This window comes from Polypterus senegalus, chromosome 2 (genome assembly GCF_016835505.1).
Source record: "Polypterus senegalus isolate Bchr_013 chromosome 2, ASM1683550v1, whole genome shotgun sequence".
Lineage (NCBI taxonomy): Eukaryota > Metazoa > Chordata > Cladistia > Polypteriformes > Polypteridae > Polypterus > Polypterus senegalus.
The window spans coordinates 57,117,017-57,133,221 of NC_053155.1; the positions used below are offsets into that span (position 1 = coordinate 57,117,017).

Genomic DNA, 16,205 nt, shown 5'->3' on the forward strand with positions numbered 1-16,205 from the left:
ACCTATCTATACAGTATGTATATATATTGTTGTGTACAGCCAGGGCCCTTGCCTGGCTGGGATGCCGCCACACTAGAAGGACCAGGGGCAGGGGAGCGTATCCCTGGGTTGCAGCAGTGCCTAGGATTCCCGCAGGGCTCCATGAGAGCTTGTATTCAGTGCAGCCAGGAGGAGGAGGGAGACAAAGCTTGTCAGGAGGAAAGAGAGGAAGAAGCGTATTGTGTTGTGCTGTGCTTAGTGAACTGTGTTGTACCATTGGGAAACGGGTGAAGGCGTTTCCCACAAGGGAAGAAGAAAAATAAAAGTGTGTGCTTACATTTGTGCCTTCTGCATCTGTCTGTGTCGAGTTAGGCCAGCTGTACGCGCCCTTAGGCTTCACTATATATATATATATATATATATATATATATATATATATATATATATATATATATATCAATATATATATTGATTACATCTTGCCTGAAGAAGCGGCCTGAGTTGCCTCGAAAGCTTGCATATTGTAATCTTTTTAGTTAGCCAATAAAAGGTGTCATTTTGCTTGGCTTTTCTATATATATATATAAACAAATCCATACCTTCTAGCTGGTTAATGAATGAAGGAAAATGGATAAAAATATAAAATAACAAACAGTAAGTACAATGGACATCAAAAATTTAACTTCCATATGAGCAATCCAGTACTGACTTGATTGTATTAAAGTTTCATTTCTTGCCCTGCTCCTGTTAAATCTTCACTGAAAACCTCTGAAAGTAACATCAGAAAAACTCAAAGAGTTTTATACCCTGAAGGCAGCGATGTACCATCCGGACTCTAATGGCTATCTATGTGGTTGTGAGGCACTTGCGCTGATGGATGATTTTAATGTTGTTACTTGTTTACATACACTGGTGGGGTAACACCGCATTTTTCAGCATATTTAATTTCAAGTCATTAATTATTTATCCTCTCCTGATTTTGCAGGACACTTGCAGTTATTTATTTAGAAACCACTGACTTAAAATTGAAACTACATTACAGGATGGGGCTCTTATTTATTTATTCATTTTTTAAATGATGAAAAGCTTTACGCTGGTCTACTCCCCAAGCCACTATGGTGGCTTTCACTTCACTTTACATGTTTTCTGTCCCAGGTGATGTGGGTATGGAGGACTCCAGAAAGTAAAGCAGTAGATAAATGGGACTATTCTTCAGAATGTTGTTTGTAGCCAATGAGCTATTCAAAAATGACCATGCTATTCATTTGTGATCAATAATAATGTATTCTGCAAAACTTGCTTCATGGAAATGTTTTCCTAACATTAAAATCTGAGGTAGGCTTACTTCCATAACTCCCTTTCAGACCTACAGATCTTCTAGCCGATTCCCATTGAGCACCAGCTGGTGGTTAGTAAAAGGCCAGACAGTTCAGCTTTGGTGGCCTTTCTGTTCCTTACCTGTAGTCATATGAGGCAAAGTTCATACAACATAGTTCAGCTAGCGTCGTTATCTAGACAGAGTGCTTATGGTTGCAGAAAATGAAGCATTCCATTTTTTTATTTCAGATGTATTTATTTACCAATGTTTTAGCAAAAACTGCATGCATTTTGGATGTTGTGAACATATGACATGCTGTTCATGTCATATGACATTTGATTTAATATTATTTTTTGCTATTTATTATTGGCCCCCTTTGAAGCCTGTTGTATTATAAAGTTTTGTGACCTCTGTTCTCCATGAAAAAATAAGATTAAAAAATGGTTTCAGTCATCAATGTAAACTACAAAGGGTAAGTAACAAGATAAAAAAGACTTTTGGGTGAATTATTCTTTTATAAAGTATATTAAAAAACAGTTGTGGCAAAAAGCAGCAGCAGCAGACACATTATATAGTTATTTATAACAAGTTATTTAACTATAATATGAAAGTAAGATTTTTCTTTTATATTACCTTGCTCAAGCACAGAGACAACAGTTATTCCAGAGTTGGACTCTGTGAGCCGGTACCAGACATTCCTGGGGTTCATCAGCCATTCTTCAACATGGCAATAATAATTTCCCGTATCTTCCACACCAGCCTTTTGTATTGTCAAGCTATACGACTCTGAGGTGGCCCTTTCAAACTGAAGTCGAGACCCTAGCCCCAGTCCCTCTGAAGGGCTGCAGTTTCCATTTCCAAAGACAGAGTCGTGACCAATAGAGAAGACACACTGGGTGTCTGGTTCCTCAGTGCCATCTCCTTTGTTTTTGAACACGTACCAGGAAACAGAGAACCGTGACTCTTTACTCGACTGAGAAGTAATACTGCACCCCAGACTGAAGGCTTCTTGTTCCTGAAGTGTTATATTGGTTTCAGACTCCTCGACCTTTAGCTTGATTTCTGGTTTATGGGGAACAAAAAAGAAAATATGTGTGACTATATAATAAACAACAAAAAGGGAGCTTCAGAATGCTATACTGTGTCATGTATCATAAAACCTTTGAAGAGAACAGCAGGATATTTTGTCTTTATTAAATAGGAAATCAGAATATAATCACATAGATTAGACTCTACAAAATAAACAGACAAAGATTAGATGAGGGAGGCAATTCATTGTCACAGAATTAAATTCAATGCACATGTCCATCCTTTTGACGAGCACACTTTAACCATCAGCAGTAGCTCACTTACTTTCGTTCCCGTTCTGAGCCGGATACACCAAGCAAATCACATGTCTGCATCCTCCTGTAACAGTCTGTTAAATCCACCTGGGGAATTCGCCAGGTGCTCCATGTAAAACTAAGTAAGTGGGCTTCCCCCAAACCATGGCCCAGTGCTCTTATCTAGTATACTTCAAAAATTAAAATGGAAATTTAGGGAGTAAATCAAAACAGTTTTTAGGACCTGAGCAGATATTGCTCCAATTGTGGGCCATCCAACCTCTACTTCATGGGAAGGTCAATGATGTGTAAACTGTGTTCTGAGATTTTTCAGGTAAGGACAACAAAAGGTCTGAGGCGAGTCTTTTATACTCATATAATCAAGGCGTTGGAGAGTAGTGAGATGTTGCATGTTGATTAGCATGTGCAAGTAACAATTTCTTTGTACTCTGAACATGTGACATTAAAGACCCTACAATGACACTAAACAATAACAGCAATGCAAAACCGTGATTGTCACTGCTATTCTTACAAAAGCCCTGTCTTGATTCTGTAGTTCTCAGCAATTACAGGCCTCCCTCTAGCCTCCATTTTTGTTGAAAGGTTCTTGAGAAGGTGGTGCTCTCTCAAATACAGGTACCTATGTTCTGTAACAATCTGTATGAGTCTTTCCAATCAGGTTTCTGCACCCATTACAGTTGGATACGACCTCCTCCTCTCAGCCGACTCTGGTATTGTAGAGTTCATTACAGTGGTACGCTTTTGATATGGTTAATCAAGGCATTCTACTCTCCCATTGCCAATCTCACCTTGGAATTTGTAATACTGCTTTAGCCCGATTCACATCCTGCCTTACTGAGAGGATACATTTAATTGCTACTGTAAAACACAAGTCTCACAATGCTAATAATTCTCAAGGCTTTGTTTTAGGACCCCTTTTGCTTACCATCTATGTGCTTCCACTGGGGTCTATTATCCATCAATATGGTTTGCATTTCCATTTTCTAAGCAGAAGACAACCAAATTATCTTTAGGTATTCATCTCACTGGTCCCCTTCCACCTTCTTCTCTGATAAACTGCCTCAAGAATTTTAAGCACTGGATGGCATCTTATTTTCTTATGTGAAATCAGGACAAGACTGAGATTAGAACATTAGAACACTCTAAACGAGAACAGGCCATTCAGCCCAACAAAGCTCGCCAGTCCTTTCCACTTATTTCTTCCAAAAAAACATCAAGTCGAGTTTTGAAAGTCCCTAAAGTCTTACTGTCAAAAACACTATTTGGTAGCTTATTCCAAGTGTCTATTGTTCTTTGTGTAAAGAAAAACTTCCTAATGTTTGTGCGAAATTTACCCTTAACAAGTTTCCAACTGTGTCCCCGTGTTCTTGATAAACTCATTTTAAAATACAAGTCTCAATCCACTGTACTAATTCCCTTCATAATTTTCAACACATCAATCATGTCACTTCTTGCTCTTCTTTTGCTTAAACTGTAAAGGCTCAGCTCTTTTAATCTTTCCTCATAATTCAACCCCTGTAGACCTGGAATCAGCCTAGTCGCTCTTCTCTGGACCTTTTCTAGTGCTGCTATGTCCTTTTTGTAGCCTGGAGACCAAAACTGCACACAGTACTCAAGATGAGGCCTCACCAGTGCATTATAAAGGTTGAGCATAACCTCCTGTGACTTGTACTCCACAGATCGTGCTATATAACCTAACATTCTGTTAGCCTTCTTAATGGCTTCTGAACACTGTCTGAAAGTTGATAGCTTAGAGTCCAGTATGACGCCTAAATCCTTCTCATAAGATGTACTCTCAATTTTCCGACCGCCTATTGTGTATTGAAACCTAACATTTTTACTTCCTATGTGTAACACTTTACATTTACTGACATTAAATTTCATCTGCCACAAATCTGCCCAGGCCTGTATGCAATCCAAGTCCTTCTGTAATGATATAACGGATTCCAAATTATCTGCTAATCCACCTATCTTGGTATCATCTGCAAATGTAACCAGCTTGTTACTTATATTCCTATCTAAATCATTTATATATATTAAAAATAGCAACGGCCCTAGCACGGACCCCTGTGGAACACCACTCTTATGGTGATAGGGTTCAAGACTGCTCTTTCAAAGGTCTGGCATTTTTCTGTCAGTTTAGATGATACTACAGTTAGCTTTTCTGTTTCTAATCTTCATGTTTTTTTCAGACACACTTCAACTCTTTAACTAAAGCTGCATTCTATCTCCACATAATGTTGTTTTTTCTGCATTCTTCACTTACTTCTCATGATGCAGAGATCCCAGTTCATGTTTTTATTAAATCACATCAGGTTTACTGTTATTTTCTGATCTCCCAGTTTGTACGCCAGTTAAACTCTTAAACACTTATTTTTCAAAGCACTTAATGGTCAAGATTCAGCTGGGCCATATTTTTGAACTAAGAAATGTAGCTGTGCCAGACATTTTCAGCAGCAGAAAATGACACATTTGAAATCAAAAAAATGAATGTATTTAAAAACAAGTAATGTTTATTCATGGACACCCTTTTAAATTTGGTAATATCTGACACGCAATCAAAAAATATATGAAAAAAAACAACAAAACAAAATATAAACGAACGGAATCTGAGGTAGTAGCAACACTTTTTTCCACTTTTGAAATAAAAAAAAATATATATATTTTGCTCACATTTTACAAGGGCACATCTCAAAGTGTATAAATCAAGAAAAGCACACAGTAATATCAATAACATTTATTTCCCCTTTGAAATGTGAGATCCTCACTCAATTTAAAGGGCTGGTCATGACAAGGGAAGGCAAGGGATTAGGGTTTCATAGGACTTAAACTATTTCATTCACACAATTTAAATGACTCATATGCCAAATGTTAAATTTGAGTTCCACAACAACACCTCTCCTGTGGTATTTTTTTTCCTCTGAAAAAAGCTACTTCAGTGTTCAAAGCAAGGCACCATGGATAGTGTGAAAGTGGATTAGTTGATTTATTTTAAAATGTCTTTAAATGGAATTCTTGTGTGTCAAGTAATGAATTATTAATTCTAAGGAGGTGGCAGAGTTAAACATGCTAAGCTTTGCATTGGGTGTGACGAGGATGGATAGGATTAGAAATGAGTACATTAGAGCGTCAGCTCAAGTTGGATGGTTGGGAGACAAAGTCAGAGAGGCGAGATTGTGTTGCTTTGGACATGTGCAGAGGAGAGATGCTGGGTATATTGGGAGAAGGATATTAATAATAGAGCTGCCAGGCAAGACGAAAAGAAGAAGGCCTAAGAGAAGGTTTATGGTTGTGGTGAGAGAGGACACGCTGGTGATGGGTGTAAGGACAGGAAGGTATGGAAAAAGATGATCCACTGTGGCAACCCCTAATGGGAGAAGCTGAAAGAAGAAGACTAAATCTTATTTTCCATGTTTCTTTGTTGATGAGCTCCTGCTGAAGAATTTATTGATAGCAAAACATACAGCGCACACGCCAAAATGAATGAAGTAACAACTAACGAAGTGGCAGTTTTGATACCATTTTAACAAAGTTTATTGTCTGCTGTTAATCACAGAGCAGCACAGCAAAATGACAGTAATATACCTGCAACCTTAAAACAAAGACTTCACTACATCGCTGTGCATGGTGAAACAGCAGGCAGTTGACTGCACAAAATCAGAAGGGACAACTGAATTCTACAGGGCACAGATATATTCATAAAAGGGGACCTATATGATGGGCAGAGGAATTTCAAACGTTCTGCATGCCTACCTTCCGTTTTGATGACCGGTTGTGTCATATTCAGCTCTTCTTTCATTATTCTGGCACAAGCATAAATAACCAGCTTCTTGTTGAAATTCACAGCCATCACATCAGCAGCGGTTTGTAGTTAGATTTGGAGACGCGCACGGGAAAATATTTCTGATGTAATTTTTGCGGTGACTACCTCGCACCCAGGGGAGCCTGTGTTGACACATATGTTAACAGCAGATATGCTCAACAATAAAAAAAATGGCCTTTTGCAACAGTTATAACATAATTTTTTTTAAACGTTTCAATGTTTTCATTCGCCACTGGTGAACTAAGTAGAAATGATAATTGGCCAACCTATTTTTGGTCTAATTTGCAATAACTTTACTTGCAGTCTTGAGCCCTGGTGGGACCATGGGCTGGGCCACTCGGAGGTTATTTCTGGGCTGTATGTGGCCCACGGGCCTCCATTTGAATAGTCCTGGTCGAGACCTTTTATATATTTTGCTCCTCTTCAAACTTAAATACTACTCAATCCTTCAAGTCCTTGGATACCAGGATTCTCTCTGTTCCTTACATAAAATGATCTACTGGAGCCTGATCAGTTATTGTGGCTGCTCCCAAGAAATATTCTTCCTCGGCCTCAAGGCTACTTCATAAACCTTTCCTCTGTCAAGTCCAACCTTAAAAAATATCTTCACCCAATATTACTATTCCTTTATCAAGACCAGACAGTTTATATTCCTTTTATGCCTGTAAATTGGTGATGTTAATTTGTAGTTCATTTTTACTCCGTGTTTGTATTATGCCATTTGAAATATTTCTGTGTTCCATTTTTTGATTCATTTTTGTAAAGTAACCTTGGGTTTAAGGCAAGGATCTATATAAATAAAATGATTTAATATTATGTCCTAGCTAAACACCAGCTACTGAATTATTTAACAAGATTTACTGCGACATGATCACTAAACTAGTTTCATGGACAACAGTTATAAAGATCACCGTAAAGCTACAATCCACTGAACTAGTGTAATCGAGAAAAGCCTACCTACAAATTCTCAAAATAATTTTAAGAACAAAATGGTGGACTTTCCTTGTTTACTAGCATAAACCATTGAAATTAATATAATATGAGCTAATAAATGTTAATAGAATTTTTGGCTTCAGGGGAAAACAACGAAAGAGACTTATGAATATCTGTACTTGACCAAAATGTTCCAAGTTAGATGCTATATATCATATTTAGAGGAAACCATCAAGGGCCTCTTTTGGCTTCACATTGATAAATAACAATGCTGTAGGCTGTGAAATTCAGGAGGTTACACATCTTACAGTTAAGTTCTCCTTGCAGGGAGTTTTCAACAGAATGTGTCTCAGGGAATCTGACGGCCTGAATCGTATGCGTACTAGAAGCTTCAATGCTTCAAAGAAGCCATATGTTTCTGTACGTTTTCAAAGGACCCCTTGCAGTTTTGTATTTCATGATTCCAAAAAAATTCTACATAATTTAGTGTCTTAATTGAAATGCTCTCATTTCCCTGGGGTAATTAGGTAAGAAATGCTGAATATATTTAAAAAAAAAAAAAACTTAAAAACAAAAACACTAGATAAATGAAGGGGCTGGGGGGTTTTGGGGGAATGCACATGTGTGTCACTTGGGAATTTCAAACTTTAGCTGTCAACATCAGATGTCCTTCATGGACAAGCGTGATGTTGAAGATTAAACACAGTAGGCTGTACATGTTTGTATGCTAAAAAAATAATCTCAGAATGACATTTTTCTTATTTATTGTGACTTCAACCAACCATCAACAGAGTTGGAATAAGCTGAAGAAAAAAGCAAATATGGCTAATGCCGTGGACACCCCTTTTCAAATGCAACACAGATTTGAAAGTATGGCCTTTTGATTTACACTGACGGATACTTAATGGGAAACTGGCTTTTGAAAATATTTGTTTGGGTTCAACTCTGTCCAGGTCCCATCATATTGCCAAAATCTACCCCTGAAAATAATTAAACAAAGGTAGTCTGCAAATGTGCCTCATTCTTCATATCAGCCATTACAATAGACAGACTTGCCCACTAGAGTGCAAAATGAAAGGAACTGGTGTGAAGTAGTCAGTTATTAAAAGATAAATAAATTAGACATTAGGTATTCTACTAACTCTTTGAATATGAGTGTGTGTAACGGCATGTCACACAATCAAATGGCACCCTCTCCAGGACAGGCTTTCTCTTTGTCTCTTATGTTGTCCTTGTTCAGGGATGTCATACTCAAGATCTAGAGTTCGGCTCTGGCCCTTGGACCTTTTTAAAATGTTAAACATACTGCACACTGCCTGTGATGGCCATTATTTTTTTCCAAAGTAAAGAAGTGGTCAAGCTTTACTTTGCAAGACAAAATACGAAATAGGATGGAATACAGGAGGCATTTACTAAAGGGTATACCCCAAGAGACCTCAAATGAACCAGAGTACAGAGATCAAAGAGCTTAGAAAACTCAGATATCTTCTTCTTTCACTTCCGGATACTGTGCAAGCTGCAGCCTTTTTACAGAAGCTCCATATTTCTCACTGTTCTTCATTTTTTCTTAACTTAGTTAGTAATCTTATTTAAAATTAGAACTGATCTGGCTCCTGGGTTGTCCATGCTGGTAGCCATTCGAAATCAGAAAAATGCATTTTAAATGGATTTCAAATTTAACAACGCATTGCAGTGCACGCAAACCCAGGCACTGGCTTGTCAAAACTACAACACCAGAGCACCACAAGAAACAGTCCTGACTCCTTTTCTCTTCACCCTGTACACCTCAGACTTTAAATATAAATCCAGGTCTCTATGTCCGGTCACTATTCAAGGAGTGGATATAGAGATGGTCCTCTCCTACAAGTAGTTGGAGGTCCAAATTAATGACATCTTCTATAACTCTGTGCTGTGGTGGGCTGGGCTGGTAACATCACTTCAAAAGAGGCCCACTGAATCAGCAGACCAATTGAAAGGGCAACCTCAGTTATAGGATGCACTCTGGAGAGAATTAAAACAAAACTGAGTGCCATTATGAACAATGCTGCACATCTTCTCCATGACAAACTAACAACAACAACATTTACTTATATTTCATACACGTAATGTAGCTGAAAGTGCTTTACATGATGAAGAAAGAGAAAAAAGGCCAAGTAAGAATTAAAATCAGAAAACACTAATTAACATAGAATAAAAGTAAGGTCCAATGGCCAGGGAGGACAGAAAAAACAAAAAAAACTCCAGACGGCTGGAAAAAAAATAAAATCTGCAGGGGTTCCAGGCCATGAGACCGCCCAGCCCCCTCTGGGCATTCTACCTAACATAAATGATCAGTCCTCATTGTATTCAGGGTTCTCATGGAAGGACTTGATGATGACGGTCATGTGGACTTCTGGCCTTTAATTTATCAATGTAGGGACATCATGGTGGTTTGATTAGGTGGTGGTGGGTCAGGTCGCCACCATAGAAAACCGGAAAAAGAAACAGAAGAGAGAAACTAACACTGAGAACGTTCAGCCAACAAATTATTCGGCAGAAGTGTGTCAAGAAACAGTATTGGGACTCCTTTATATCGACAGTAAAGACACCTGCATAATGTCTCCCTGGGACAGTGAGAGTCAAGTCAGTATTTTTCTTACTTTATAGTAACTCCAGTGTGTGCTCACACCAAAGTGTGTGTATTTATTTAAAGAGCTTCTGTAAACAGTCAAATTTCCCCCGGGAAAAAAAATAACATTCTATCTATCTTATTTGGGTTCTATGTAGTGGAGATGTAGCTCTCTTTTCCATTGCAGTCTCTCCTATTATCTCTCCTGCATACCTTTCTATGTTTCCTTCATCCATCTAGGCTTTGGTCTCCTTCTCCTTCTTTCTCCTGTCAACTCTCGCTCTAGTATTCTCCCTAGCACACTGTTTACCTTTTGTCTTGATAGGACATTAGAGTCCTCTCTCCAACCTTCTCCAATATATCCTTTTCATTTTTAAGTATGATCCATTTTGTCCATTCCTCACAACTCTTGAGCTTAGTTTTCTTCATTCTCTCTTCTGGTTCTTTTCTGTCCTATATCATTTTTTTTTTGGTCTCACTACCATTTTATATTTTGTTGCTCTTATCTTGGCAGCTATGCTTTTGTAATGTTTTCATCTTGCTCCAGTTTTCTGTCTTTTTCTACCTGAAACCGTTTGTCCCTTTTAATCATTGGTCCCAGGTGTTAAAAAACTCCACTTCTATCTCATCTGTTCTGAGTCTAACTTTTTCATTCTTGCCCTATCAATTACAGCTGCAGAAAATATTGTTTTTGATCTGTTTATACTCATCCCACTTGAGAAAAACCAAATACGAGAGATGCAGTCTTAATGCATTTACAGTATTTTGTGGTGTGTTTGGATACAAAGAATCCTGGGATGTTTATTTGAAACAATTAATTAAAAATATAGATTGACTAGAAATTTTCTATACCCCAAAAATAATTAATTGTGTTTTTCTACAACATTCAAAACAGATGAATCTGAAAAATGTACCTGGTTGTTTAATGGTGACATTTGTGATGCCTGAGGATTCCTCAGCAAGTTTGTACCAAACATTGTTAGGATCCAGAAGCCATTCCTCCACTTGGCAATAGTACGTTCCACTGTCGCTCAGCTCCGCCTGGTGAAGAGTGAGGCTGTAGAGCTGAGGGGAGAGACGCTCTGACTGCACGCGGCTCTTCAGTCGCTCCTCTTCCGCGTATGTGCCGTACTCAAATGCAGAGTTGTGGTTGAGTTTGAGGAGGAGCTCGGCCTCCGTCTCGCCAGTTTTCTTTGAGTACCACAGAACTGTATACTGGGAATCTGGAGATGTCTGTGATGTTATTGTGCAGTTGAGGGGCACACGACTGTCCTCCACAAACATAAGGCTTCTGGCTGTTTTGTTGACTCGAAGTTTACTGGCTGAAAAAAGGAGAAGAAAATAAACATCATAAATCGGTTTCAATTAAAAGAAAATCGTCAACTTGGTAAATTGCTTGATGTTCCATTTCAAACTGAATAATCTTTTATTTTCACTTCTATACAAAATTCTGTTTTACAAAACTGACATCTAGATGTTAACTCGCAAACCATAGAGCCTCCGAATTAATTACAGAATTTGTGGAGGTTGTTGGTTCTGGTTTTCTGCGTATTTGTGTGGATTTTGGCCCCCCTTCTGAGACATGCTTTTAGCTTAATTAGTGTCTCTAAAATTGCCCAGCATGCTTACATATACGAGGATAAACCACAAAAGTAAAGGCAATTTGGAAATGATGTGGTAACTGCAATGGATAGAAGCTGACATATGGGTAGTTTGAACATGCACAGCACAGTGCTCTGGTGCTAGCCTAATTGAAGACAAGATCAAGTGAACAGGGATGCTGAGCTGCAGGATTGCACCATTGTTGAACAACACACTGTACTGAGATTTGTTTGGGCAGAGGGAGAGAAACCTGTCAAAATTCAAAGGATGTTGGCTCAGCATTGAAGTAAAAGGAAAAGTTAATGAATGTGGAGAAAGGTTTAAAGTAGGAAGAACAAGTATAACTGACAAAGCTTGATCTGGTCGACCATCAACATGGCATATGCCTTCATTAGAGAAGACTGATGCATTACATTGTTCACTGTTGCTGCACATTTAGTTATTAGCTATGTGGATCTACACATGCCATGGTGCATGATAATTTGGGGTACCGTAAAGTTTGCGCAAGATGGGTACCCAAACAGCTTATTGACCTGCGCAAAGCAACATTCTTCTGTGACTTTTGGCAGGTTTCAATTGTTCTGCACAAAGAAATCTCACTGTAGGATGTCAATAATGATGTAATCCCACAGCAAAGCACCAGTGTTCATTTGACCTTCTACTAGACTAATTGTAGAGCATTGCACTGTTTGTGTCCAAACTACCCATAAGCCAATGCAAACATGTTGTAGTGCATCAGTTTCTATTCATTGTGCTTACAATTTTCAAATTGTCATTACATTTTGATTTACTCTTGTATATATAGGCCCTGGGATTGTTTGGCATCCCAATCAGTACTTGAGTTCTGTATGAATCTGACTTTGCCAGGTTAGCCTGTTAATCTGAAATTAAAAAGTGGGTTCAAAAAAACAAAACAGGCAAAAATCAACAGACCCACATTTAAATTTATAAATTCAACTTTATTGGTAATCAGTTTACACAAGAACACCGCCTCCTCAAAATCAAATACTTTAAGACATTATTTACAACCATTTCCACACTTGCTCCACCATTTAATCCTTAAAGGATAAGTCTAATTAAGTTTCAAAGAGAGCAATGAAAGTTAAAACTTCAGTAATGTCTAATTGAGATTTTTACGTTGGCAGGTACAATTACTTGTATCCATTTAACATGACAACTCAAAACTTTATGGTTTAGGGTTTTTAGTTAATTAAGTTTACCAAAGAAAACATGAAATTTGTCCTCTCAGCTGCATTCAATACCAAACAGAGGCTAAACGTTACACAAATATTGTGAAATATTTACATAATTAAAAAAAAAACTTTATATTGTTAACTGGCTTTTAACAGTTTGACTTGAGTTTTTACCTAAAACAAAATACATATAATAAATACATTTATACCTCTACAACTTTTATTATCTCCAATATTTCTTAATAAAAAGCCAAAAGGCACTCAGAAGAAAGGAATTGCTGGAGTGTTTATCCTCTGTGATTTACTGAAGGAAACTTCTGCATACAACAGGTGTGTGTGATCAGCTTTCTTCAACATCACCCTCTGACACACACTTGCCAAATCAACTACATCAGCTCCTTTATGCCATAAGGATACAGCAGCACCTTTCTCAGATGGTAATACAAACTAAGGACCATAGGGACCAACAGCTCTCCTTTGTAAAAGTCCATTATTGGATATTGTTCTACCTTTTCCATTACTGTATGGTACAGCAGAATGTCTGTTGAGAAGTGGTGTGAACTGCCCTCGAAAATCGTTGGTTGTCATCTTGCCAGTGTTGATCCACTTTACCATTCAGACCAGTCAAATTCTGTACATTTTCTTTTTATTTCCAATTTACATGGATTAGACCTACATAGAACAGTAACTACCCCCAAGCTGAGAGGTTGTGAACTTAACATCTTGTCCTCGAAACCTTCCGTAGTAATATGATGAATGCTTAAAAAAAATCTTGTGAATTACTGTTGTTCTTATGCTGTATGTTCGCACCAATGTTTTATTTACATGAAGTTTACTAAATCAAATTTAATGCATTGGGCATTAGTACAAAATAGTACAAAAATACAGCAATTAATGGTCTTGACTGTTTGAGCAAATGATGTAAATCTTAGATGGAAGGCCTTAAATGATCAAATCCTGCTGTTCTCCTACAATATAAAGATAATTGGGTATGAAGGAAAATAAGTTGTGAAAATAGTAACTCGTTTTCCTCAGAAACTACCTGCTTAATGCTGGCCGAAGAGTTTGAATATTTGTTATTTGCAGACAATGTACTCCTTCTGGCAAGGCTGTTCATGTTGTTATCTACCAAATGTGAAATCATGTTGACTGGCTGTTAGTGAGTCTTTCCTTTTCAAACTCCCCTGCTGTTAGAATGACAACTTGGAGTGGATTGGAGAAATCACAAATGAGACACTGCCACCATATCATTTCAAAATTCTAAGTACAGTACTAGGCATTTGTTTGCCAGCTTCCATCCATCCTGTCTGTTCCCACTTCTTCCATACCAAGTTGGCGTGAGGTACACTAAAGCAATCTACATTGAACAAAGGAGGACACAAGCACTTTAACACTGCTAACTGAACTAAAATCAACGCGTTAGGATGTGAGAGGAAAACTAGAGAACCCTGTGAAGAAAAAAGGAAAAACATTTGAAGAATTGTATATATCCCATACATACGTAAGTTGTGTTTCTATGCTCTGCTGTATAGTACATTGAGATTTTAGTGAATCATACTTTATGCTTCATTCTACAAAGTATATATTAACTTATTCAGTTTTATTAAATTGCAAATGAAAAGTCCATTCATTCCACCAAGCACTGTTGAACACACTTTATCCAGGTCAGCACTGCACAGCTGGAACCTTTCAAAACAATTTTCAAAGAAATCCACCTTTTATATTTATAGTGGCCATAACTCTGAAGTCTGAGGATATTTATAAAATTATTGAAGCCTGGAGACAGGTGGGCTAAAGCTATCACAGTCTTCAGTAGCAATATTGCCTGTAGAATTTGAAATTGACAAAAATACAAAAGCAGAGGGTGACCCTCACGATCTCTTATAACTTACTACTGCAGATGGATGATGAAAAGTTAAATCAGTTTCTTTTCAACTCCAAGATTTTGACTCGAGTGACCTTTATTTGAGTTTTTGTGGAAACAACATTCATCACCTACACAAGAGATTAAAAGTTTCACTTAAAATTGAGACAATTATTTTTTACAGGACTCCCTGTTTTCTGTTGCTTCAACAATGTTATGATGGATAACCACAATAAAGCCCTGCGATCATGCGGAATTATACACAACAATGTACTCTCTGCATACAAAACCAACCAAGTTCAAAAGTTTAATTGAATCATTATGTTGAGACTTGTGCATAGAAAAGATTAAAAAGCATATTCATTGCATGTGACATAAATGACCATACATTTAGCAGTCTGTGCGGAGATGAAAAAGGCATCTGTTGGTGTTTTAGGGCCCTACACTTACAGCTAAATTGTTAATTACAAAACAGAAAAGTCAGAATAAAAACATTAAAAAGCCTGAACTATCAGAGGTGAACAGAAAAAAATGATTTGCTACTCAGCATAATGATGAAATGATAGAAATGTATAAATATACAGTGAAAAAACAACACAAAAGCTGCATATAGGATGCACGTAGTTCAAGCATCAATAAAGGTGAAAAAAAGTATGAATATTTGGTATTACTAATTAATACACGTAAACATAACATATACACAGTATAATCATCATTACAGTGCATGTTTATGTATATAGTGACATACAGTACACACAAACACATACAATACAGTTCTTAAAATCAGACAAAAAAAACACAGAGTTATTTGCTCATTAAATCTTACAACACTACAATAAATACAACCATTGACCTCAAAAAAAGTAACGATGATTTCCCACAGTATTTTGTCTTTAGAATATAAAACTAAAACAAACTTCCTTTGGTATACTGCTGCTGGTGTGTACTGCTGCCATTCCATCTACAGCTACTGTTCTCCATTTGCATGCACACACACACACACACACACATTCAAATGTTTGTGGTCACCAAGAAAATGTTTTTGTTTTTGATAGAAAACAATACCTTTTATTATAAAGATACCAATAAATGGATTTAAATGCAGCCATTGTAATACTAGCGCACATTATGGCTATCACTGCCCAAAATTATTTATTATTCACATATGGTGCACAGCTCCATTTTCAGCAGCAATTCTTTCATCGTACTCCCTTAGCTTTTCCATCTTTATTCATGTTTACATGCTAATTGGTTATTAGAGAAACCTTTGTAATTGCATTAGCACAGCTGAAACCTGTTACTTTGTTCAGTTGTGTTGCAAGGTACTGGCATTCCTAAAGTTCAGTTCTGGCTTCAAAGCTTAGTATTGTCAGTGCAGCAGGTGTCATAATATAACCATCTTTACACAAAAGATCAATACAAGACTTCAAGAATACACAAGTATTTCTGTAGCACATCAGTTAAGAAGGGCTCCAGGCCTGCACCAAGGAGGTGAATCTGCCTTTAATCAATTTACACCATCTATCAATGTATTATTATATA

General features: G+C 37.4%; 1 protein-coding gene across 1 annotated transcript in view; it reads right to left on the minus strand.

Moving 5' to 3' along the window:
• igsf3 (immunoglobulin superfamily, member 3) overlaps nt 1–16,205 on the minus strand; it is a 350,930-nt gene that overhangs the window by 6,154 nt on the left and 328,571 nt on the right. Inside the window, exons 7-8 of the mRNA XM_039743746.1 lie at nt 10,919–11,326; nt 1,931–2,359 (exon numbers count right to left, since the gene is read on the minus strand). Of these exons, the coding sequence (XP_039599680.1) occupies nt 1,931–2,359; nt 10,919–11,326 (837 nt within the window). The remainder of the gene's footprint in view (nt 1–1,930; nt 2,360–10,918; nt 11,327–16,205) is intronic.